General features: G+C 38.3%; 1 protein-coding gene across 1 annotated transcript in view; it reads left to right on the top strand.

Moving 5' to 3' along the window:
* Window positions 1-4,473: 4,473 nt before the first annotated feature.
* The window catches only part of GALNT8 (polypeptide N-acetylgalactosaminyltransferase 8), a 47,873-nt gene continuing 26,110 nt past the window's right edge, over window positions 4,474-26,236 (top strand). Inside the window, exons 1-2 of the mRNA XM_077759023.1 lie at window positions 4,474-4,684; window positions 9,443-9,740. Of these exons, the coding sequence (XP_077615149.1) occupies window positions 4,474-4,684; window positions 9,443-9,740 (509 nt within the window). The remainder of the gene's footprint in view (window positions 4,685-9,442; window positions 9,741-26,236) is intronic.

Here is a 26,236-nt window from a genome sequence, read left to right as displayed (position 1 = left end):
AGTATAGAATCACCTTACTCTAACATCCATACTTTCTCCAACAGTCTCTCCTTGCTACTCATAACATTCGAATATTCTATGGAGTGGAAATAACATAATTCACTTAGCCATTACTGTATCAAATTAAGTATTCCCTGGTGGTTGGACATTTAGTTCAGCTTATTACTATCTTTTTTTTTTTTTTTTTTTTTTTTTTTTTTTTTTTTTTTTTTTTTTTTTGCTGTTAGAAACAAAAATGAGGTGAATACCCTTATTATTCTTATGGTGGTACTCACCTCAACATTCTGACCACTTTGAGCTATTTGTCCTAACTAAAATGATTTGCACTTTCCTTTCCCTGTAGCCTTCCTCATACTTATTTCTTCTTCTGGAGGGACTGAAACTTACATACCTTTTAAGATGCTGCATACCCAGGCAGAAGTGTTACTTGATTTTTTGTGGCCCTTGGCTCATGTTGATGCCTCCAATAGGGTTCTAATCACACTGATTTTCATCGTAAATTAGTTCATTTCCCCCATGCCTTTGTGAGCTTCTGGGGCCAAGCTGCAAACTTATCTGTGTAAAGCACTTGTTAAAATGTAGATACATGGGTCCCATAATAGACCTACAGAAGTAGAATCTGTAGGCTTGGGACCTGGACATCTACATTTTACCAATATATCTGGTAAAATCACTCAATCTACCTGGATGATTTTTATGGACTTGAACATTTGAGGATCCCTGCTCCAGTGTTCTGAGCAGCGATTGGATGCAGGAGTGGGCAGCTAGTACTCCCACAAAGACATTCAACTAGTTCTTTTGTTGCAGATGAAGACTATAGGGAAAAGAAATACTTTTTAGTCTCTCCAGCTGAGTGAACTCTGTTCTATTCTAGAAAACAATAAAGTGACAAAGATCATGATGCAAAGTTTTATCATTTTATTTATTTTTAATAGATAATCCATATAATATAATACATTTAAAATATATAAAGAATGGTAAAGTGAAAAGTCATTTTCCTTCCAACCTGTATCCTCCAGTGCCCTAGCCCCTGAAATCCCTAAAGGTAACCACTAACTGTGTGTGTGTGTTTTCAGGATTTTATTTTTAAGTAATCTCTACACCCAACATGGGACTTGAACCTACAACCCTAAGATCAAGAGATGCATGCTATACCAACTGAGTCAGCCAGGGGTCTGCCTCTTCTGTGTGTTTTTAATAACGAGTTTGTAATTTCAGAAAGTGATGTACATTAGCAGTAAGTTTGTTTAGAGTAAGGATCACACCTTTTTTAGGGAAAAACTTTTAATTTCGAAATAAATATAGATTCACAAAAATTTGCAAAAATACTAAAGGATACTCCTGTGCACCCTTCATTCAGTTTCCTCCAAAAGATATATTTTATATAACTATGGTGCAATAGGAAAGCCAGAAAATTGACATTGATAATGTGTGTGTCTACTGCTATGCCATTTGACCAGATGTATAGATTCTGCAACCACTACTACAATCAAGATACTTTAGAACGAGTTCATCACCACTACACATTACATAACTTATCATAATCTACTACTGTTATTACCTTATCAGTTGACATGAATTATAAAAATCTTATCTTATTTTAAGTTTCTTTATCCTTTTCCCTTTATAATATGATAGTTTTAAATACCTCCTCCACATACATTGAAAAGCATATCAGACAATGTGATTTTTATGTCAACTGTCAAACATAATTTAGAAAACTCAAGAGAAGGTGCACTTGAGTACCCGACTCTTGGTTTTGTTTTAGGTCATGATCTCACAGTTCATGGGTTTGAGCCCTGCATTGGGCTCTGTGCTGAAGGTGGGAGGCCTGCTTGGGATTCTCTTTCTCCCTCTCTCTCTGTCTCTGCCCTGCTTACACTGTCTCTGTCTCTATCAAATATAAATAAACTTAAAACAACAACAACAACAGCAGAAAACTCAAGAAGAAGGAAAATGTTTTATATTTATTCATATTTTTATTCTTTCTTTCTTCTGGATGTTCCAAGATTCTTCTGTCATTTCTTCACTATGAAAATAATTCCCTGTAGCTTTCTTTTGGATGGACCTACTAGCCACAAAGTCTTTTTTTTTTTCTGAGAAAGTGTTGATTACTCCTTCATTCCTTTTTTAAAATTTTTGTTAATGTTTATTTATTTTTCAGAGAGAGAGTCAGAGAGACAGAGCATGAGTGGGGAAGAGGCAGAGAGAGCTGGAGACACAGAATCTGAAGCAGGCTCCAAGCTGTTGGCACAAAGCTGGCCTTAGGGCTCTAACTCATGGACCCTGAGATCATGACCTGAGCCAAAGTCAGACACTTAACCAAATGAGCCACCCAGGTGCACCCCCTCCATTGATACCTGAGGGGGAAGGGGTGCCTCACTTTACTGGCTGAGAGAGAAAGTTCAGGTCCCCCATTAGGCCTCTGCTGACACCATTAGGCTGGGCGCGAGAGCCATTTCGTTACTGTTCCCTTACTGGCATCATGAAGGAATAGGGATAAAAGTTATGGCTTCCCTACTAGGCTTTCTCTGACACCACTCTGGAGAGGGATGGGTGAGAATGGAAGCTGAAGCCGCCTACATAGTCTTTGTTGATGAGATGGGCACAGCAGATTTTCCAGTGCTGTTTGGCTATAGTAGGTCAGTCATTATCTAAATATTTCTTGTGTCTCTGGGTTGTCCGTTTCCTGTTCCTTTGGCTTTTCTTATCTTTTCTCACAGACATTTACAGTTTAACAACTTCTCCAACATCCAGTGTAGTATATTGAGAAGAAAACACAGGAAACTACCACTATAGTTCCTCAGCTCCCAAGATCTCCAGCCCATCTGCCTGCTTTTCTCCACCTTTCAGAGCCTTCTTATGTATATTTTATGTATAATGTTCAGAGTTTTTAGCTGCTCTTAGAGGTAGAGGAATAGAGATAAGTGGATCTACTTCATTTCATGCCAGGAATGGAAATGATCATGCAACATTTATTTATTTATTTAAGTTTATATATTTATTTGGGGGTGGTGCAGAGGCAGAGAGGGAGGGAAAAGGAGAGAAGTCCAAGCAGGCAATGTGATGTCAACGCAGAGCCTTAGGCGGGGTTTCAGACTCACCAACTGTGGGATCATGACCTGAGCCGAAATTAAGAGTTGGACGCTTGACTGAGCCACCCAGGTGCCCCTATTTATTTTTTACTTCAATTTGCAGGTGAGAGCATGGGAAAGACTTTGATGAAAAACAAAACAAACAACCTGATTACTTTTCATTTTGTCCTCTTTCATTTTACCTGATTTTCCAAAATCCACATTTCTTTACTTTAATTCACATGTCTACATTGGCTCTTGTCTGCAGGTGGCATGTTTGGGAACCTAGTGAAGTGTCCAAGAGACTGAGACAGGGTGGAGGATATAATTATGGAGAGACGCAACACTAGAATGACAACTTTGAGCTTTTGGCTCTGGGGAACAATTTGAAGTGTTCAGTCTACAATGATGATGATTAGGTGATTTATCCAAACATAGTGAATGTGAGGTGTGGAAGCAGAAAAGTTACTGGAGGCTGGGGCAGAGTAGAACCACAGCGTATGGGGCTGTGCAGATGGCATGCAGATGGCAGAACCAGTGAAGCAGGACCATCCCCTCGGGCTTACCCCCAGGGGCTGCTTCCAGTTCATCCACCCCCTTCTAGGTAGAGCCAACAGGAAAGTCTCTCCTCAAGCTTGTTGAACCAGTATTTGCTGTACGTATACTATGTTCAAGACCCTGTAGAGTTAGATTTAAAAAATATATCTGAGGGGCGCCTGAGTGGCTGAGTCAGTTGACCGTTCAACTTCAGCTCAGATCATGATCTTGCGGTTCATGAATTCAAGCCCCACGTCTGGTTCTGTGCTGACAGCTCAGAGACTGGAGCCTGCTTCAGATTCTGTGTCTCCCTCTTTTCTCTCTCTGCCCCTCCCCTGCTTGCACTCTCTTTTTAAAATAAACATTAAAAATTTTTTTAAAAACCATCTGAGATGTGATTCCTGTTCTCGAAAAGCAGATAGTACAGAAGATCCCCATCTTGTGGATTCCTTTTTCTATTATTTATCTCCTGTGCTTCACAGGACAAGACCTCATATGCCCTTTCATAGGGTAATTTTATCAGAGAGAGGGAGTATGAAAAACCAACATAAAATCAAATAAAACACAGAGAGGAAAGCCTCTGACCCCACAGGCTAAGAGCAACCATTAACCTGACTTCTAAGATAATGCAAGTTGTGCCCAGATGCCCTCCCAGTCATTGGATGGATGCCACAGCACACTCCACACACCTGACACTGCTCAGGGAGAAGCCAGGCAGCTTATGACAGCTTTCTCAGTCAAAGAATATCTGGCTTAGCAGGCAGCAGCTGGCAGAGACAAGGCTCAGCGGATTGTGATCCTTAGCTTACCTGGGCAGTGACACACTCAGCCCCACGGGGAGTGGCAGTGTTAGAGGCAGGGTATGATGTCCCGGAGAAATGTCCTCAAAATCCTCTGCATTGGGCTGACTTTGATTATTGCCATCAATGTCCTCCTGGTATTTTATACCAAGAGGACTTTACAAAAGTTGATTTGGGGAAGTCTTCAAAAGGAGCTTAATTTGCCTCTGTCTGAATGGAACAAGACAGTGATGAAGAGACTCTCTCACTTGGAGGTGGATTTGAAGCATCTGAGTAAGTTTATAACATTAACTTGGAGGGATGGTGTGCGTGTGTGTGTGTGTGTGTGTGTGTGTGTGTTTAAAGGCATGGAGAGAAAAATGAGTGAAAGACTATCATTTTTCAATCACTCAACTAAGCATCTGACATTGAATTCTAACCCTCCAATGGGAGGTATGTGAGAATTAGTAGGAATTAGAGCAAGTCATTGAGAGGAGGGGAGGTGGATGTGTCTATATGATGTGTGTGTGTGTGTGTGTACACTTGTACACACTCATGATCACAGGTACATGTATGCAGTCAGGGAGATTAAGCCTCAGTATAAAAATCCCTGAGAGGCTGAGGAATAACTAAGCACAGCCTGTCCTTAAGATTTGAGTGGCAGGACTGGGAAACAGAGGTGACAATCTCTGGGTCAGAAATCTCCCTTCCATGCTGCTGTGAGCTCCCATCAGAAATTAATGGGGACTTGTTAGGATACCTAAGATTGAATACTGATGTGGCCACGATAAGCAAGTGCTTATGTCTCTCCTGGTCTGTAAATGGAGATGATAAGAGGTTACCTGTTGGACCTCACATGGTTGTAAAATATATGCAGAAAATGCTCTGTAAACTGAAGTGTATCACACTTTACCTTCTCTTGTTTAAATTGAGGTATAACTGACATCAAACATTGTATTAGTTTCATGTATACAACATGATGTTTCAATATTTATATATTTTATGAAATAGGGATCACCAAAATAAATCTAGTTAACATACATCATCACATAGTTACAACATTTTATATGCAAATGCAGTATAAACTATAGTCACCAGTCTGTACATTATATTTTATAACTGGAAGTTTGTACCTTTTAATGCTCTTTAACCATTTACACCCCCCCCATCCCTCCTCTGGTAACTTCCAATCTGCTCTCTTTACCTCTGAGCTCGTTCCTCCCCATCTCTCTCCCCCTTTTTTAGATTCCATGTATAAATGAGATCATACAGTATTTACCATCTTCTGTCTGGCTTAATCAACTTAGCATGATGCTCTCAAAGTTTACCAAATTTTAACCTCTTCACATGAATTCTGGTGTTTATTTTTTATTCTGGCTCACCATGAACCCTAATCCCTCTGAATTTTATGTCTCAGGATCTGACTCCATAGAGGGGAAGCAGCTGTGTTCCCTCTACTCCCAAGTGACAAGGATCTAATGCTTTTGTGCCTGAAGGGAGGTGTTGAATGCGTGAGCAGAGAAGTAACTTCACAGATGTATGGGTGTGTGTACATGGGTGCCTGGAGTTGGGGAATGTGCTTTTTACAATGAGAACTGAGTGTTGTCAGGGTTCAGGATGAGACCAAGGGATAGACGTAAGGATAGACAGGAAGAGCAACAGGTAGAATTTATATGGAGACTGGAGGAAAAGAGGAAAACAAGATGGGGGGAGAAAGAAGGAAGCACCATAGTAGTGCTGTCTACCTCCTCCCTCATAAGATTCACCATGTTTTCTTATGGTACAAGCTTCTGAAAGGCAACTTTCATAAGGGCTAACCAACCCTTAAAATAATAGTGAGTATTTTATAGAGTGTCTTATCATTCTATTCTCTGTACCTGGCATGTAGAAATTACTAAATGAATGAATGAATAAATAAATAAATAAATAAATAAATGTGAGGAGAGAACAGAAGATAGGCAGACAAGGATGAAGGGAAAAGGAATACAAGGCAAGAAAATAGGTGAACCACAGAGAAGATTGTCAAAGCCAGAAGCCCCAGCTTCGAGCGCACTCCAGTGGGTTAACATTAACTATGAAAATATTCTTAGTGCAGCTTCACCAGGGCACCCTGACCACATCAGTACTGTCTCACTCAACCCCAGGGCTCATCCTACTGGCTTAGCCTCCTCTGGCCTTAAAATAGCAAAACAATAGCAAAACTTCTGTCTAAAGCCTGGCTATTCTTTCCTTCGGTTGGGACACAGTATGCCTTGAGAGCCACCCAGAGCCATCGTGTGTACTTCCCCTTCCTTCTTTGCAATGACCAGTTCCTCCTTTTCTTGATATTCTCAGGAATATATGGGAAACCATATATGGGAACCATATTTTATTCACTTTAAAATGATACGGTGTCAGGGACTCCCTACCACCTGAGATAAATTTAAAATGTCTTCTGGGCCCTGTTTTCAGATCACAAATGCTCTTCTTTCCTAAAGGGATTCCTGAAATTGAAAGCCTGTTTAACTTACCAGTCATTCTGGTTTCTCATTGCCTCCAAGGAGATTGACAAAAATCTGCAAGTCAATAAGGTTGCCTATGCAAATGATGTAAACCATCAAGAACAAAAGCAAACACAGAATGATCATTGTGGGAGGCATTTAAGACTCTAAACCAATTTTCTGGAACCTCCATAAGGGTACTTAAAAGTCTCACCAGAGAGACACCATTGGGTGTGCCCCCCTTGGGTCCTGGAAAGTTTCCATATGTCATGGGGATGATCTAGTGACACTGTTCATCCTGTTGGACTCTGCACTTACGTCCTCAGATTGATTCTAGGGTGTCCAGGTCTAAACAATTTCCATTGGCAGCAGTGATAAAAGAGAAAAATCAGATATTCCCCAAGAGGAACGTTAAGTGAATTCAAAGGCACAGAGAACCCAAGACCACCCTATGACTCTCATATACTTAGTACAGAAAAGTTTGACTAAAAATACTAATCAATTTGGAAAACTATAAAAATTCTGCTCTCATTTTTATTTTCCACTTGACCAAATATGCTTGGTACTCACATGAGTCTTTTTAAAAATGTTTTTATTTGTTTTTGAGAGAGGCACAGAGTGTGAGCGGGGAAGGGGCAGAGAGAGAGGGAGACACAGAATCTGAAGCAGGCTCCAGGCTCTGTGCAGACAGCTCAGAGCCCAATGTGGGGCTTGAACTCACGAACAGTGAGATCATAACCTCAGCTGAAGTTGGACGCCCGACTGACTGAGCCACCCAGGTGCCCCTCACATGATCCTTTTTAAAATTATTCTTATGAGTTTGCTTTGGCCATCCTCCTTTTTGCCTTAAGCACCTCCCTGATTGTTTCTTCTTCCCTTTGGGCCAGTTTTATGCCACCTTTCAAATGTCCTCCTCTAAGTTGCAAGGACTTGCCTTCTTCCCTTTTAGGTTCTGTATATACATTTAGTTGAAATTCAGCCCATGTTCTTCTCACCAAGCCTTGTGCTGTGGCATGGGGACTGCAACCACCCAGAGGAAATTCACACAATAGGACAGTCCCCTCATCAAACTGGTGCCCCTAGGCTGCAATCATCCAAAAACTTTCTTCTAATTTGCATGAAGGTACTAGATGGGCTAGAAGGTGATCCTATCGGTCTGGTTGGAATTTAGTGTGAGTTTAGGGAGGATTCATGGGAACTAAGTGGGTCCTTATGGTGGACTGCCTTGATTATCATTTTGGGTTTTAATGCTGAAAAGTGTCATAATCTGTGTTGGGCTTGGGAAATATTAATCAGTTTTAGGTTTGGTATGACTGAGGAAAGTCAGAAGACTATTACAGTAGCCCTTTACCTTACTACGAAAACCTGGTTGCCTTCTTACCTCTGCTAACATTTCTCTGGTTGACTTCCCTGACAACTTTTCTCACTCATTACAGACTTTGTAATGGTGACATACATAATGGATGGAAAAATGCTCTGAAATTTGTAGGCCAATCTTCCAAAATAATTGCTATTAATGACATGGATCCTAGAAGGGCTCATCAGCATAAAAGTGTCCTCTGTCTGGGTTTGTCACTGTTTGTTTGTTTGTTTATTTATTTTGTAAAGACAGTATTTCTCAAATTAATGTGACCATTAGATTTATCTGGAGCAATTGTTAACAATTCAGATTCCCAGGCTCTGCCCCAGACCTACTAAATCAGAATCTCTGGGTGAGGGCGCAGGGGAGAGGGGAAAATGGGTAATGAGCATTGAGGAATACACTTGTTGGGATGAGCACTGGGTGTTGTAAGTAAGCGATGAGTCATGGGAATCTATTCCTGAAGCCAAGAGCACACTGTATACTCTGTATATTAGCCAACTTGACAAATTATATTTAAAAAAGAATCTCTGGTGGAGATCTGGGATTCTGTATTCTGAACAAACTTTTGAAGACATTCTTATGATCAAGCAAGGTAAATCAAATATATAAGTGAAGGGAATGGTGGATAGTGGTGGAGGTTGAAATAGATTTGCCTTTGTTAGCCACTGATACTATAATATGATGTTTCTTAAATTCCATAGTACAAAAAAATTACTCCTTGATTTTGTTAAAGATGCAGATTCTGATAACTTTTCTTTCCTCTATCTCTACCTGACCCTAAGATTCTGATTTAGTTGATTTGGGGGTAAACTTGAATACGTACATTTTAAAATAATCATAACAAAAAAAAAATAAAATAAAATAAAATAATCATAACAGACAATTTTCATGTGTTTCTTGGCTTTTATTCTGAAAAAAATTAGCTCATTATCAATCTATTTCTCAAGTCATAGTTCCTAAAAGAGCCTTATAGGTGTGGAACTCAGGATAGAAAAGCTCTGATAAAGATTTAGGAGAGGTGTGTTCTAGTGCACATGACAGCCTTGAATAGCTCTGACAAATTCCTTTGACATACTGCATCCTCTGGTACAAGAGAGTGCACATTTCAGAATTAGGAGAGGAAAACATTTCAAGAAAATTTGGATGGAAAACAATGCCCCCATAAGTAAGGATTACCTGTATATTTTCTCCCCTGCCCTTCATTTGCAGAAGAAAGTATGAAATTGGGTATGAGCCAACAAGAAAACATGGACAGCACAGTGGAGAGGGTGAAATATGAAGAACATCCTGTTCAAAAGGCATCAGAAGTCAAAGCAAGTGAGACCAAGAAGCACAAACCCAAAGAGATACTCTTCCCAGGCTCACAGCTTTTCAGTCAGTGGGGTGAGGGCCTTTCTGACATCCAGCAGAAAAAGGCCGAGAACCTTTTCCAGAAGTTTGGTTACAATGTTTACCTCAGTAACCAGTTGCCCCTTAATCGCACCATCCCAGACACACGAGATTCCAGGTAGGATGGGCCAAGGTTGAGTTGCCGAGGGATCTTGTTTTAATTTGGGGGTTAGCTTTGGAAGCACCAAAAGTCAAGGGTCAAAAGAGAGTTGAGGAGTGAAAATTGATGGGGAAAGAGTTCAGAGCATAGAACATTCTGGCAGGCTGACTGAGCAGAGTTCTTGTTTTTAATCCATTTTATAATAGAAGCTCAGAGAGAATGACTGAGTAGTCCAAATGCTTATGCCCCTTGGAGATAGGCAGGGATGCGAGAGAAACATAGACCTTTCAGAAATTTAATGATGAGTTTAACTTATAAATGTACAAATGAGGAAACTGAGACTGAGGACTCGGAAAGGCATGCAAGTAACACCCAAGTTAGCAGCTCTACTTCTTCCCCTGGTGTTTTCCTCAAATTCTCTGTGTGGATTCCTCTTTGTTATTAATTCTAATTTAAAGAGGCTGGGGGGGCCTAGGTGGCTCAGTTGGTTAAGCATCCAACTTCAGCTCAAGTCATAATCTCATGGTCCATAGGTTCAAGTGCCGCACATCAGGCTCTGTGCTGACAGCTCAGAGCCTGGAGCCTGCCTTGGATTCTGTGTCTCCCCCTCTTTTTACCCCTACCCCACTCATGCTTTGTCTCTCTCCATCTCTCAAAGATAAATAAATGTTAAAAAAATTTTTTTTAAGTAAAGAAGCTTCCCTCTCTTTCTCCATCAGTTTTTTCTTCCCACCGCTTTTTCTTTTTGCTTCTCCTGCCCTCCTTCATAAGCTTTAAAAATAATAGCTTTGTTGATATCTAATTCATATACAATGCATCAGTTTAAAGTACAATAGTGGTTTTTAGTGTATTCACAGAGTGGTGCACCGTTGCCACAATGAACTTTAAAACATTTTCATCATTTCAAAAACAATTCCATACCCCTTAGTAACCCCTCCCTGTTTGCCTATAACTCCTCATCTCTAGGCAACCATTAATCTACTTTCTGTCCAAATGGATTTATTTATTCTAGATATTTCATATAAGTGAAATAATATAGTCTATGTGTCATTTATGACTGGCTTTTTTCACTTAGAATAATGGTTTCAAGTTACACTCATGTTATAGCATGTATCAATACTTTATTCCTTGTATTGTCAAATAATATTCCTTTGTACAGATATACCACATTTTATTTCTCTATTCACCAGTTAATGGATATTTGGGTTATTTATACTTTTTTACTATTATGAATAATACTGCTCTGAACATTCATGTATAAGTTTTTGTGTGCACATATGTCTTCAGTTTTCTTGGTTATACCCAGGAGTAGGATTTCTGGGTTATATGATAACTCTATATTTAACATTTCAAGGAACTTCCAGACTCTTTTCCAAAGTGACTGTATCATTTTATATTTGTTCTAGTAGTATATGAGAGTCCTGATTTTTCCACAGCCTCACCAACATTTGTTATTATTTGTCTTCTGAAAATAGACATCCCAGTGGTGATACCATTGTGGTTTTCATTAAAATTTTCCTGATGTCTACATATCTTTTCATGTATGTATTGGCTATTTGTATATCTTCTTTGGAGAAATGTCTATTCAGAGACTTTCTCCTTTTAAAAACTGGTTTGTCTTTTTATTACTGAGCTGAAGGTGCTCTTTATATATTTTACATACAAGTTCCTATCATCTGATTTATAAATGTTTTCTCCCATGTGAGTTGACTTTTCACTTTATTCATGGTTTTCTTTGTTACACAAAAGCTATTAATTTGATTATGTACAATTTATCTAATTTTTTCCTTTGGTTGCTTGTGCTTTGGATGTCATATCTAAGAAACTATTGCTTAATTCAAAATCATGAAGATTTATGCCTTTTTTTCTAAAAGTTTTGTAGTGTTAATCTTACATTTCAGTCTTTGGTCCATTTAAAATTAATTTTTGGACATGATGTGACATAGGAATCTAACTTTATTTTTTTGGAATATGACTATATAACTGTTCTAGCATCCTTTATTGAAGAGACTACTTTTACTGCATTGGATTATCTTGGCACCTTTATCAAAATCAATTGGCCATAAATGTAAAAATTTATTTCTAGGTATCAATCCTATTTAACTCATTTATAGGTCTAACCTTATGCCAGTAACTCACTGACTTAACAACTGCACCGTTTGCAATAAGTTTTGAAATCAAGCAGTATGAGTCTTCCAATTTTCTTCTTGTTCAAGATCGTTTTAGCTATTGGGACCTTGAATTTTCATATGAATTAAAAATTTTTTAAGGGTATTAATTTATTTATTTAGAGAAAGAGAGAGAAAGGGAGAACAAACATGAGTAGGGAGTTTCCAGAAGAGAAGGAATCCCAAGCAGGCCCCAGAGCCCATGTGGGATTGACCTGAACCATGAAATCATGACCTGAGCCAAAATTGAGTCAGATGCTTAACTGACTGAGCCACCCAGGCGCCCCCCCCGCATATGAATTTTAGGATTAGCTACTCAATTTCTGCAGAGAAACCAGTAGGATTTTGATAGGGATTGGATTGAATCTGTAGATCAATTTAGGGAGTATTATTCAGCTCCGGTCATGATCTCGTGGTTTGCCAGTTCAAGCCCTACGTCAAGCTCTGTGCTGACAGCTCAGAGCCTGGAGCCTGCTTCAGATTCTGGATCTCCCTCTCTCTCTGTCCATCCCCTGCTCATGCTATGTCTCTTTCTCTCAAAAATAAGTGGACATTAAAGGGGAAATTTTAAAAAATAATAAAAACAAAAGAAATCCTTAAGAGAAGAAAAGAGAAAAAATAGGCATTTATACCGTCTTTTATAATTATGCTGTTACCTCTACTGGTACTCTTTGTGTGTGTGTGTGTGTGTGTGTGCGTGTGTGTGTGTTGACTTAGTGTCTGGGATTACTTGTTTTTTAAGCTAAAGAACTTAGTATTTCTTGTAAGGTGGGTTTGCAACCAACAAATTCTTTCAGTGCGATTTACCAATGGCTTTATTTCACTTTCATGTGTGAAAGATATAAGATAAAAAATGCTTGGTTATTATTTTCTTTCTTTCTGCACTTTAACTATGTCATCCCATTGCCTTTTGGCTCTATTGTTTCTGAGAAGGTGTCAACTGTTAATATCACTCGGGTTTTCTTGTATGTGGTGAGTTACTTTTCTTTCGTTTCTTTCAAGATTTTATTTTTATATTTGGCTTTCAGCATATGGACTATGATGTATCTGGGTGTGTATCTATGCATTTAACTTACTTGAAGTTCATTGAACTTCTTGGATGTGCTAAGCAGTACTTGAGTATAAATATTTTTGGGGGAGTTACGATTATATCAAAAGTTGCAGCCTCTGAGTGTTAAGATCTTAGTATATGTGCTGCCAAAGCGAGCACTGAGTGCTGAGATCCTATAGCTGAATTCATCCAATACCAATGTGGAATTGTGATCAGGAATTTTTTCCACAATTTTTTTTTGCATTTATCATTTAATTATTTTTTAAAGTTTATTTATTTATTTTGACAGAAAGAGAGAGAGACAGAGAGACAGAGACAGAAAGAGTGAGAGAGAGAATCTCAGGCAGACTCTGCTGTCAGAACAGAGCCTGACACAGGACTCAATCTCATGAGCCTGAGATCATAACTCGAGCCAAAATTAGGAGTTGGGAACTTAACCAACTGAGCCATGCAGGCACCCCATCTTTCATTTATATATTTATAATCATCATTGAGGATCTGAGCCATAATCCGTCTAGTGCATGGCAGTGGTCTAATGTATCATTTGACTGATGAATTGGTACTCTTCATCATATCACCCTAAGAAGATGGCTTGTCATCATCCCCTAATTCTCAGAGTCAGAAGATAATGGGCATAACCATAGATGGAGGTGTGAGAAGCTACCTTTTCACTGAGACTTACTCATCTCAACATGTAAAATCACTTCTAAGACGTTTAGAGAAACCTTTTACCTAATTAGTTTATACAAGAATGGTAACAAAATTTCATCTTTCATGCTAACTCCAGTTGATTCGTAGTGACTGCCTGGGGTATTGTGGTGGGAAGACTTTTGAGTCCATATGATCAAAGGCATGGATGATCTGTTAGTGATGCCCTCCATTATCAGAGGGGAGGATGGTAGCACATATGTCAGATCTTGCTCCTTGTGAACCAGGACACAAGTAGGGCCGAATACATTTTCTCCTGGGTTGATTGCATAATTTGGGTCTTTAGGCATAAAGATAATATGCTGGGATCAGCTGGTAACTGAAGCTGCATTGCACTTATTAATTTTGGAGCATCTAGATTTAATTCCATGAGGATTAATTCATGAAACTGCTTGTCAGAAAGTATTACTATGGATACAAAATTTTTATGAGTCAAGAATCTACATATACTTGAATAACCTCTAAGTCACATCTAACACTTGTAAACCAAATGAGTACTCTTCCTCCCTGCTGTTCATATAAAATCCTTGTGGCTCAGATGTCTATGGATTTCGGAACGAAAGCATTCTGGAAACCATTATGGTATAACACTATGACTACTCCATTAACTTTCTTTGAGAGAAATAATTTAGTGAATTAGAGGTATTATTATATAGAATTACAAGATAAGAATAGACTTTCTATGCCATTTAGTCCAGCTTCCTGCTAAGCAAGATGCCAAAATGATTGTAATCACTGTTTCCCCAGTTTTCTGGATAGTTATCTGAGACCAGAAAGATGGCAGCTCTTCTGTTGTCACGTCCTCTCTTTACCTCTCAGAGACTGGAGAAAGTTCACTCAGGAGAGTGTTGTGTGGAATTGGAGAATCAGCCAGTTATTTTATTGTGTTTAGGTAGAATTTTTAAAAGTTTATTTATTTTTTGAAAGAGAGAGAGAAGGCATGAGGGAGGCAGAGGTGGGAGGGACAGAGGATCAGAAGCAGGCTCCACACTGACAGCAGAGAGCCCGATGTGGGGCTCAAACACATGAACTGTGAGATCATTACCTGAGCTGAAGTCAGATGCTTAACTGACTGAGACACTCAGGCAACCCATAAGTAGTTGCTAAATACCAACAAACAACTAAACACAGGGAAAGGCATAACACAAGAGTTTACCAAAATGCTGTGGTCAGGACCAACTACAGTATTTGCAGGGCCCAGTGCAAAATGAATATGTGGGGCCTTTTGTTCAAAAACTATTAAGAATTTCAAGATGGTGTTAGCAAAGTATTACGCCAAGTTAACTCACTAAGTGTGGGGACCTATGTGACTGGTCCCAGGCTTCCCACACCCAGGAAGCCAGCCTTGCTGCTGGCATAACTTGCCTTAGGAAATCTCAATGTAAGAATATATTTTGCAATTGTTTAAAGCCTGTTTCAATGTGTGCATATCAGTTTGTTATACACAATGATAGTTTCAGGTAAAGTTGTGATACACACAAGTTTATCTTCCTAGCTCTAACACCTAGAAGCTACCTTATCACTTTCTCCTATTGTGCCCTCCTGCTGTTAGGGGGAATGGGGGAGATTGTGGTTCTGTATTGGAAGGAGTTGCCAAAGATCAGTTCCTATAGCTGTCATCCAAAGAATAAATATTTTTCAGTATTTTCTGCTGCATTGCCCAATATGGTAGTCACTAGTCACATGTAGGTATTTACATTTAAATTAATTAAAATTCAATTAAATAAAAATTAGATTTTGACATTATAAGTTCTCAATAGCCATATGTGACTAGTGGCTATCATAATGGACACCACAGGTTTAGAACATTTCCATCTTTTCTGAAAAATTTTGTTTATTTATTTATTTTGAGAGAGAGGGAAAGAGAAAACATGAGTGAGCATGAGTGGGAAAGGAAGCAGAGAGACAAGGAAAGAGAGAAAGAATACCATGCAGGCTCCAGGCTGTCAGTACTGAGCTGGTCAAGGGGCTCAAACCCACAAACCGTGAGATCATGACCTGAGTCAAAATCAGGAGTCAGATGCTTAACTGACTGAGCCACCCAGGTGCCCCCATCGTTGCTGAAAATTCTATTGAACAGAGCTGGTCTAACCATTTCAGGTCAGGTGCTAAGGAGCAAGGAGAAAGAAGAGATTATTCTTTTTGGAACTGCAGGAGCCACAATTCCTGTTTCTCTTGATATGAGGTGGGTAAGAGAATTTGGGTGTGGATAAGAGAAGTGTTGTTAAAGCATTTAAATATAGCCAAGAAAGTATTCAAAAGGAAGCAAGGGAGACTGAGAGGAAGAAAGAAAATCTGAAGATAGTTGGATTATGTGGATTAGAGGGAAGAGAAGCTGAACAAAGTTTTAATCAAGTTTCAATTTAACTTAATTACTGACTCTTAGTGTCAACTAAACACATATGAAAGATCTAAATGTGAGACAGGAAACCATAAAAATCTTAGAAGAGAAAACAAACAGCAACCTCTTTGAGCCGCGGTAACCTCTTACTAGACATGTCTTTGGAGGCAAGGGAAACAAAAGCAAAAATTAACTATTAGGACCTCATAAAGATAAAAAGCTTCTGCAAAGTGAAGGGAACAATCAACAAAACTAAAGAGCAACCAATGGAATGGGAGAAGATATTTGCAAGTGACATATTGGATAAAAGGTTAGTATCCAAAATCTATAAAGAATTTACCAAACTCAACACCCAAAAAACAAATAATCCAGTGAGGAAATGAGAAGACATGAATAGACACTTTTCCAAAGAAGACATCCAGATGGCTAACAGATACATGAAAAGTTGCTCAATATCACTCATCATCAGAGAAATACACATCAAAACCACAATGAGATATCACCTTACATCTGTCAAAATGGCTAAAATTAACAACTCAGGAAACAACAGATGTTGGCAAGGATATAGGGAAAGGGTACCCTCCTGTACTGTTGGTGGGAACGCAGACTGGTGCAGCCACTCTGGAAAATAGTATGGAGGTTCCTCAAAAAATTAAAAATAGAGCTACCCTATGACCCAGCAATTGCACTACTAGGTATTTATCCAAAGGATACAAAAATGCTGATCAAAAGGGGCACGTGCACCCCAGTGTTAAGAACAGCACCAACAACAATAGCCAAATTATGTAAAGAGCCCAAATTTCCATTGACTGATGAATGGATAAAGAATATGTGGTATATATATACAATGGAATGTTACTCAGTGATCAAAAAGACTTAAATCTTGCCATTTGCAACAACATGGGTGGAATGAAAGTGTATTATGCTAAGTAAAATAAGTCAAAGACAAATATATGACTTCGCTCATATGTGGAATTTAAGAAACAAAATGGATGAACATAGGGGAAGGGAAGGAAAAATAAGATAAATAGCAGAGTGGGAGGAAAACCATAAGAGACTCTCATACAGAGAACAAATTGAGGGTTGCTAGAAGGGGCTGGGGATGGACTAGATGGGTGATGAACATTAAGGGGGGCATTTGTTGGGATAAGCACTGAGTGTTATGTGTAAGTGATGAATCACGGGTTCTACTCCAGAAACCAGTACTACACTGTATGTTAACTAACTTAAATTTAAATAAAAAATAATAAAAAATATATATTTATTACATAAGCAGCCTATACTGGACATTAAGAACTGCCACTGAACTTGAAAGAGTTTAAGGTTTATCTCTTATACTCCTCTGCCTTTGCTCTAAATATTGATGATCCTCAGGCTTTAGCTCAAAGCTCCTTTCTGCATGTAACTTGAGTATTTTATCCAACTCTTATGAATTTAACCACCACTTACATGGTGATGACTCCTAAATTCACATGTCTCCAATCCAGATTGTTTCCCTGTGGCCCCAGGACCATATATGTAATGACCTGCTGGGGAATTCCGTGGTATGACTCAAAGGTACTTCCTACTCAGCAAGGCCAAACCAAAACATGTCCATTTCTTTTTCTCCTCTCATTGTTTCTAGTTCAGTGAATGGTGCCACCATTTGTTATGATGCCACATAACAAATATAAGAACAAGAAGAGCAATAATCACCAAAGTAATAATAAAAGCAGCTAGCATTTAGTGAGCCCTTCTTTTATTCTGAGCACATTAGGCACATTATTGTATTTGACCCTAATAATGATAACAAGTTGTAAGATAACAGAAAATATATATTTGTCTCTTCCCTCAGTTCCTGACACAGAGCTCAAAGCTCTGTAATTTCCCAAGTGATAAGAGCACTAGGAGTATCTTTTGTTCTAATGAGGTGACTCTGAGCAGACTCCTGGATGGGAGTTGGTTACCAGAAAGATCTACCATAATTAGAAGCTTGGACTTTTCAGCCCCATCCCTCAGAGAAGGAAGAGACTGAAAATAGAATTAATATTTGGTCATGATTGTGGGGAAGCCACCATAAAATCCCAATAGTATGAGATTTGGAGACCATCCAGGTTGGTGAACACATCTACACAGGGAAGGTGATATACCCCAGCTCCTGCAGTCAGGTCCCTCCCAGACCTTGCCCTATGTATCTCTTCATATGGCTGTTCACTTTTATCCATTATCATATCCTTAAATAAACTGCCAAACATAAGCTAGTGTTTCCCAGAATTGTGTGAGGGACCCTAGCAAACTAGTTGAGCCAGAGGAGGGGATAATGGGAACTTCCAATTTGTAGCCAAGTCCGACAAAACTTGTGGGTAACCTGGGGACCTACTACTGGCAACTGGCATCTAAAGTAGGGTGAGAACAATTTTGTAAGACTGAGTCCTTAACTTATGGAATCTAATGCTACATCCAGGTAGATACTATCAAAATTGAGTTAAATTATAGGATATCCAGCTGGTGTCAGAGAGACTTGCTTGATGTGGGAAAAAGACACATATATTTGGTGACCAGAAGTGTCAAAATTGAAATGGTCTATGTGGTAATAATGTGAGTAACGGAGGAGACAAACTGTTTTTTTTTTCCTTACATAGGTGGAAAACAGGGCAAGTTTTTTTTTCTTAAGGAACTATAACGTGTTACTACTACTACTACTACTACTACTACCACCACCACTGCTGTTTTATAGATAAGGTAAAGAAGGCACAAATAGGGCGGGTAATATTTTTAAGATCAAACAAATAGAAAATTCTAGGGCTGTGACTTGAATACCAGTCTATTTGCAGACTTTGCTCTTACTTGCTTTCATTCATTGTATCACACTCCTTACGGTATTGGCATTATCTGACAGTCTGTTAGAAATGCAGAATTTCAGATTCTATTCGAAATTACTGAACCAGAATCTGCCTTTCATCAAGATCCTCAGGTAGTTTGTATGCACCTAGAGCTTGAGAAACATTATGGTATGGTATCCTCCCTCCAACCCCCTACCAGTTCACAACAGTCAAGTGACTAGAAAAATCACATTGAGACTATTATTCTTTTCATTCTTCAGGGTATGTCTTAGCTGAAGTCTTCATACCTATCATACCTGTCTTTTTTTTTTTTTAATGTTTTATTTATTTCTAGGAGAGAGAGAGAGCGCGCGAGCGTGAGCAGGGAAGGGTCAGAGAGAGAGGGAGTCACAGACTGAAACAGGCTCCAGGCTCTGAGCTGGCAGTCAGCACAGAGCCCGACGCGGGGCTCGAACCCACGAACCGCGAGATCATGACCTAAGCGAAAGTCGGTCGCTCAACCGACTAAGCCACCCAGGCACCCCCTGTCATACCTGTCTTATGCTTACAATGCTTCAGTACCTACACTTAGTCTTTTTAACCTTCATTGTTTGGTCCTGCTGGTCTGGCAGCTTTATCTTTTGTCACTAATGCTGAGCATTGCAGTTCTTCCAACAGTGTGTACTCTTTTGTGCCTCTGTGTGTTCATCTGTACTGCAGCCTTTGCTTAAAATTGTCTTGCACTCTCAGGGGCTGCAACTCAAAATGTCTATACAGATCTACTATACGAGGGCTGTGGTAAACAGGGGAACATATGCTGTAACTATAGCAACTCTGACTCTGGTCAGAGGAGTGATATCAGCAAGGAAGATGGTTGTAGTGAGACAAATATTTGATTTATCAGCGAGTCCAAAGGTCTGGATTTTTTTAATATTAGCAATTACTTTACATTTTTTAAAAATTTCTTTACATTTTTAAGAAATATATGGATTGAATCTTCCTTCCAGGATGGCAGAATGTTGAGTATAGCATTTCTTCTCCCTAACAAAATAACTAGATGACTGGGGAAATTCATGAAAAAGAATCATTTAAAATGTCTAGAGTAGAAATACATGAAATAAAAACATAAAAATAATAGAGAAAGCCAACAGAAAGTTGTGTTTTGAAAGACCAAAAACATTAATAAAACTTTAGCTAAACTGACCATGAAAAAAATAGACTAAATCAAGATTGGAAGAGGGACATCATTATTGACCTTATAGAAGTAAAAGACCATTAAGAAATACTACAGCAATGGTCTCCCAAGAAACTAGACAACCTGGAAGTAATGAACAAATTCTTGGAAACACACAAACTACCAAAATTGGCTCAAAGAGAAATAGAAAATCTAAGTAGATCTTTAACAAGAGATTGAATTAGTAACAAACAAACAAACAAAAATACTCAAGTCTATATGCCTTCACTGGTGAATTCTACCAAAATTTAAATAAGAATTAGCTCCAATCCTTGTTAAATTCTTCCTAACAATAGAAGAGGAGGGAACAATCCACAACTCATTATATGAAGTCAATATTATCCTCATACCAAAGCCAGATAAAAACACCAAAAGAAAACAAAACTGCAGAGCAGCATCTCTTATGAATATAGATGTGAAAATCCTCAACAAAATGTTAGCAAACTGAATCTAACAAAATAGAAACAAGATTATAATATATGCAACAGAACCAAGTGGCATTTAAGCCAACGGTATAAACTTGGTTCAAACTCTGAAAATCAATCAATGTGCTATATCATCTTAATAGAATAAAGGACAAAATCCATACTATCATCTCAATAGACACAGAAAAAAGTACTTGAGATAATCCAACACTATTTCATGATTAAAAACACTCAACAAGCAAGGAGTAGATAGGGACTTCCTCAATCTAGTAAAGGGTATCTACAAAAAGCCAATATCATTCCTAATGGTAAAAGACTGAAAGCTTTCCCCATATGATGAAACAAAACAAGTATATGTGACTTCAACATTTGTATTCAATATTTTAGCCAAGCAAGAAAAAGAAATAAAAGGCATCCATCTTGGGATGAAAGACGTAAAATTGTTTATACTCTCAGATGACATAATCTTATATATAGGAAATCCTAAAAATCCATTAAAAACTATTAGAACTAAAAACAAACAAACAAAACACACACACAATCACAAACTATTAGAACTGATAAAGCAAGGTTGTAGGATACAAGATCAATATACAGATTTAGTCATGTTTCTATAGATTTGTAATAAACAATTCAGAAATAAAATTAAGAAAACAATGTCACCTAGCATCAAAAAATACTTGGGAATAAGGGATACAGGAGGGCTGATGCATAGGGACACATGTACCCCAATGTTCATAGCAGCACTCTTAACAATAGCCAAAACATGGAAAGAGCCTAAGTGTCCATCAACGGACGAATGGATCAAGAAGATGTGGTTTATCTATACCACGGAATACTACACGGCAATGAGAAAAAATGAAATCTGGTCATGTGTAGCAACATGGGTGGAACTTGAGGGTGTTATGCTGAGCAAAATAAGTCAGGCAGAGAAGGACAGATACCATACGTTTGCACGTATAAGAGGATTAGGAGGAACTTAACAGAGGACCATGAGGGAGAAGAAGGGGGAAAATAGTTGGGGAGAGGGAGGGAGGCAAACCATGAGAGACTCTTGAATGCTGAGAACAAACTGAGGACTGATGGGGTGAAGGAGAGGGGAAGGGGGGTGATGGGCATAGAGGAGGGCACTTGTTGGGATGAGCACTGGGTGTTATATGGAAACCAACTTGACAATAAACTATTTAAAAAAATAAAAAATGAAATAAAAGTAAAAAAATACTTGGGAATAAATTTAACAAAGAAGTACAAGCTTGTAAATGGAAAACCACAAAATATTAGTTATGAAATTAAAGATTTAAGTAAATGGAAAGCATCCCATATTCATGATTGGAAGATTTAATTTTGTTAAAATGGTAGTAGTCTCCAGATTGATCTACAATCCCTTGTCAAAATGCCAGCTGGATTTTGGGTAGAATTTTAGAAGCTGATCCCAAAATTCAAATGAAAACAAAAATGATCCCAAGTAGTCAAAACACCTTGCAAAAGAAAAATAAAGTTACAAGACTCACATTTTCTCAATTTCAAAAATTACTACAAACCTATAATAATCAAGATGAAATGTAACTGGTTAAGGATAGATATATAGAATAGAATTGATACCCAGAAATAAACTCTTACATTTATGGTCAATTGATTCTTGACAAGGGTGCCATTATATTGTGATTTATAATAAGAGATATATATTTGGTCTTCACCCCTGTTCCTGACACAGAGTGCCTAAAATCCTTGTAATTTCCTAAGTGAGAAGAGAGATAAAAGTGCTTTTGGTGTCTTTAACAAGCTCCTTTCAGCTCTGAGTTAGTGATGTGACTCTTGGAAAGCCTCTAAGGATATGAACTGGTTGCCAGGCTAATGAACCTTATGATTATATAGTTGCGATATTCAGCTCCTCCCATCCTTCCTGAGAGGGGAGAGGAGATGGAGATAGAGTTGACCACTAATGTGCAATGGTCTTATCAATTATGCTTATGTAATGAATCCTTTATAAAAATCCCTAAGCTATAGGATTCAGAGAGTTTCTGGGTTGGTGAACAAGAATTTGTCCACATTCCACAGGTGTACTGTGCCCCAGACTCCCCTGGGATGGAAGCTTCTGTGCTCTGAACCCTTCAGGACCTTGCCCCATGTATATATCTCTTCACATGGCAGTTGAGTCATATCTGTTAGTATCCTTTGTAATAAACTAGTAATCTAGTAAGTAAACTAGTTTCCTGGGTTTTGTGAGCTGCTCTATCAAATTAATCTAACCCAAGGAGAGGGTTCTTCAAAACATCTGGTCTATAGCCATGGGTCAGAAGTGCAGATAAGAGCCTAAACTTGTGACACCGGACCACTTTCCTATACCGTACACAAAAATAAACTCAAAATGGATGAAAGACCTAAATGTGAGACAGGAAATCATCAAAATCCGAGAGGAGAAGACAGGCAACAATCTCTTTGACCTCAACCACAAAAACTTCTTACTCAACATGTCTCCAAAGGCAAGGGAAATAAAAGCAAAAATGAACTATTATCATCAAGATAAAAAGCTTCTGCACTTCAAAGGAAACAATCAACAAAACTAAAAGGCAGCCAACAGAATGGGAGATATTTGCAAATGGCATATCAGATAAAGGGTTAGTATCCAAAATCTATAAAGAACTTACCAAACTCAATACCTGAAAAACAAATAACCTGCTGAAGAAATGAAGAAGACATGAACAGACACTTTTCCAAGGAAGACATTCAGATATCAACAGACACATGAAAAGACGCTCAACATCACTCATCATCAGGGAAATACAAATCAAAACCACACTGAGATACCACCTCACACCAGTCAGAGTGGTGAAAATGAACAACTCAGGAAACAACAGATGTTGGTAACGATGTGAGGAAACAGGAACCCTCTTGGTGGGAATGCAAAATGGTGCAGCTGCTCTGGAAAACAGTGTGGAGGTTCTTCAAAAAATTAAAAATAGAGCTACCCTATGACCCAACAACAATACTACTAAGAATTTATCGAAAGGATACAAGAGTGCTGATTCATAGGAGCTCTTGTACCCCAATGTTTACAGCAGCGCTTTCAACAATAGCCAAATCATGAAAAAGCACAAATGTCCATCAACTGATGAATGAATAAAGAAGATGTGGCTTATATATATAATGGAATACTACTTGACAATGAGAAAGAATGAAATTCTTCCATTTACAACAATGTGATGGAACTGGAGGGTATTATGCTAAGTGAAATAAGTCAGAGAAAGACAGATATCATATGTTTTCACTCCTATGTGGAACCTGACAAACTTAACAGAATACCATGGGAGAAGGGAAGGGGAAAAATAGTTTCAGGAAAAATAGTTTCAAACAGAGAGGGAGGCAAACCCATAAGAGACTCTTAAGTACAGAGAGCAAACAAGGTTGATGGGGGAACACGGGAGAGGGGAAAATGGGTGATGGACATTGAGGAGGGCACTTGTTGGGATGAACATTGGGTATTGTATGTATGTGATGAATCATGGGAATCTACCCTTGAAACCAAGAGCACATTGTATACAAAGTATATTAACTAACTTGACAATAAATTATATTTTTAAAAAACCCTAAACTTCTGACTGGCCTCCAAAGTGCTGTGTGTGTGTGTGTGTGTGTGTGTGTGTGTGTGTGTGTGTGTGTGTAGGGGCAGTTTTGTGGATGTCAACTCTTAACCTGTGTGATCTGACATTAACTTCAGGTAGATAGTGTCAAAATTGAGTTAAATTATAGGACACCAAGCTGGTGTCACAAAATTATCTGATGTGGGAAAAAAACCCACATATCCAGTCATCAAAGTTTTCATTATAAGTAGTGATGTGAGCAGAAAGAAAAAGATACACAAGAGAGTTTTTCTTCTTTACATGTGCTAAAGCAAGTGAATAGGGGAAAGAATTATCTCTTCAACAGATGGTGCTGAGACAACTAGTTATTTATATGCAGACAGACGGTAGAGCCCCCTGTATCAATCATATTGTATATAAATATAACTCAAATGCATTTTATAGGTATAAATATAAGAGATAAAACTAAAACTCTTAAAAGAAAATACAGGAGCCATGTTGCTACACATGGCCAGATTTCATTGTTTCTCATTGCCATGTAGTATTCCACGGTATAGATAAACCACATCTTCTTGATCCATTNGGGGGGAGGGGGGATGGGCATGGGGGAGGACACTTGTGGGGATGAGCACTGAGTGTTATGTGGAAACTAATTTGACAATAAACTATTAAAAAAAATAAAAAATTAAAAAAAAAAGAAAATACAGGAGCAAATCTTAGAGATCATGGGTTAATCAATTGATTTTAGACATGAAACCAAAAACATGAGTGATAAAAGATTGAAAAGTTGGACTTCATCAAAACTGAAAACATTTTGCTGCAAATAATATCAGGAAGGCGAAAAACAGCTCATAGGTGGGAGAAAATATTTGCAAACCATATATCTGATAAAGTACTTGAATCTAGAATACATAAGTAACTCTTATAACTCAATAAAAAAAATAAAGGGCTTAGACATTGCTCCAAAAAGATATACACATGGCTAACAAGTACATGAAAAGACGCTGAACATCATTAGTTATTAGGGAAATGGAAATCAAAATTACAAGTAGAAGTATTCTTCACACCCACAGGGATAGCGCTCATCAAAATAACAGATAATGACAGGTTGTCCTGGATGTAGAGAAATTAGGACCTCCTTTATTACTGATGATAATGTAAAATGGTACAGCCATTTTGGAAAACACTATGGTGGTTAATCACATTGTTAAACAGAGTTGTTATATGACTTAGAAATCGCACTCTTTGGTGTATATATAAGCGAAATGAAAACATATGCCAACACAAAACTGATTCAAGAATGTTCACAGTGGCATTAATAACCACTCAAAAATGGAACATTTTTAAATGTCCAACAACTGATAAATGGATAAACATGTGGCATACTCATACAAAGAAATATTATTTGAAAATAAAAAAAGGAATGAAGTTTTGATACATTAGAACATGGATGGATGAACCTTGAAAACATTATGCTAACTGAAAGAATCTAGTGATAAAAAACATATATTGTATGTTTCTATTTATATGAAAAGTTCAGCATGGACAATTCTATAGACATAGAAAGTACATTTGTGGTTGCCTTTAGCTAAAGGAAGTGGGGGTGGAATGGATTGGGGAGGGATGGAGAGTGACGGGTAATGGGTATGGGTTTCTTTTTAGTGTGATGAGAATATTCTAAAATTTGACAGTAGTAATGGTTGCTCAACTCTGTGAATGTTATAAAAAACACGTTTACACTTAAAAATTTTTTAATGTTTATTTATTTTTGTGAGAGAGAGAGACAGAGTGTCAGTAGGGCAAGGTCAGAGAGAGAGGGAGACACAGAATCTGAAGTAGGCTCCAGGCTCTGAGCTGTCAGCACAGAACCTGATGCAGGGCTCAAACCCACAAACCGTGAGATCATGACCTGAGCCATAGTCAGACGCTAACCACCCGAGCCACTCAGGCACCCTTTTATTCTTTTAAATATGTGCATTTTATCATATGCAAAGTAGACCTCAATAAAGATGTTAGAAATAAAGAGTAAGCTAGTACTTAGCATATGGTAAGCATTTAATAAATGTAAACTATTACGTTAAAAAATGTGTTAAGCATAATTCTTTGAACAGTTCCCTACCTCTTTATAGCAGTGGAGTAGAGGTTTGTATCAAAAATGACTGGTGGTCTGAGAACATGGGGAAAAGGTGGTTGCAATGACAGAAA

Source organism: Crocuta crocuta, unplaced genomic scaffold (genome assembly GCF_008692635.1).
Source record: "Crocuta crocuta isolate KB4526 unplaced genomic scaffold, BGI_CrCroc_1.0 scaffold72, whole genome shotgun sequence".
NCBI classification, from domain to species: Eukaryota; Metazoa; Chordata; class Mammalia; order Carnivora; family Hyaenidae; genus Crocuta; species Crocuta crocuta.
Note: the sequence above shows the minus strand (reverse complement) of the source record. Positions and strands in the feature narration are given on the sequence as shown.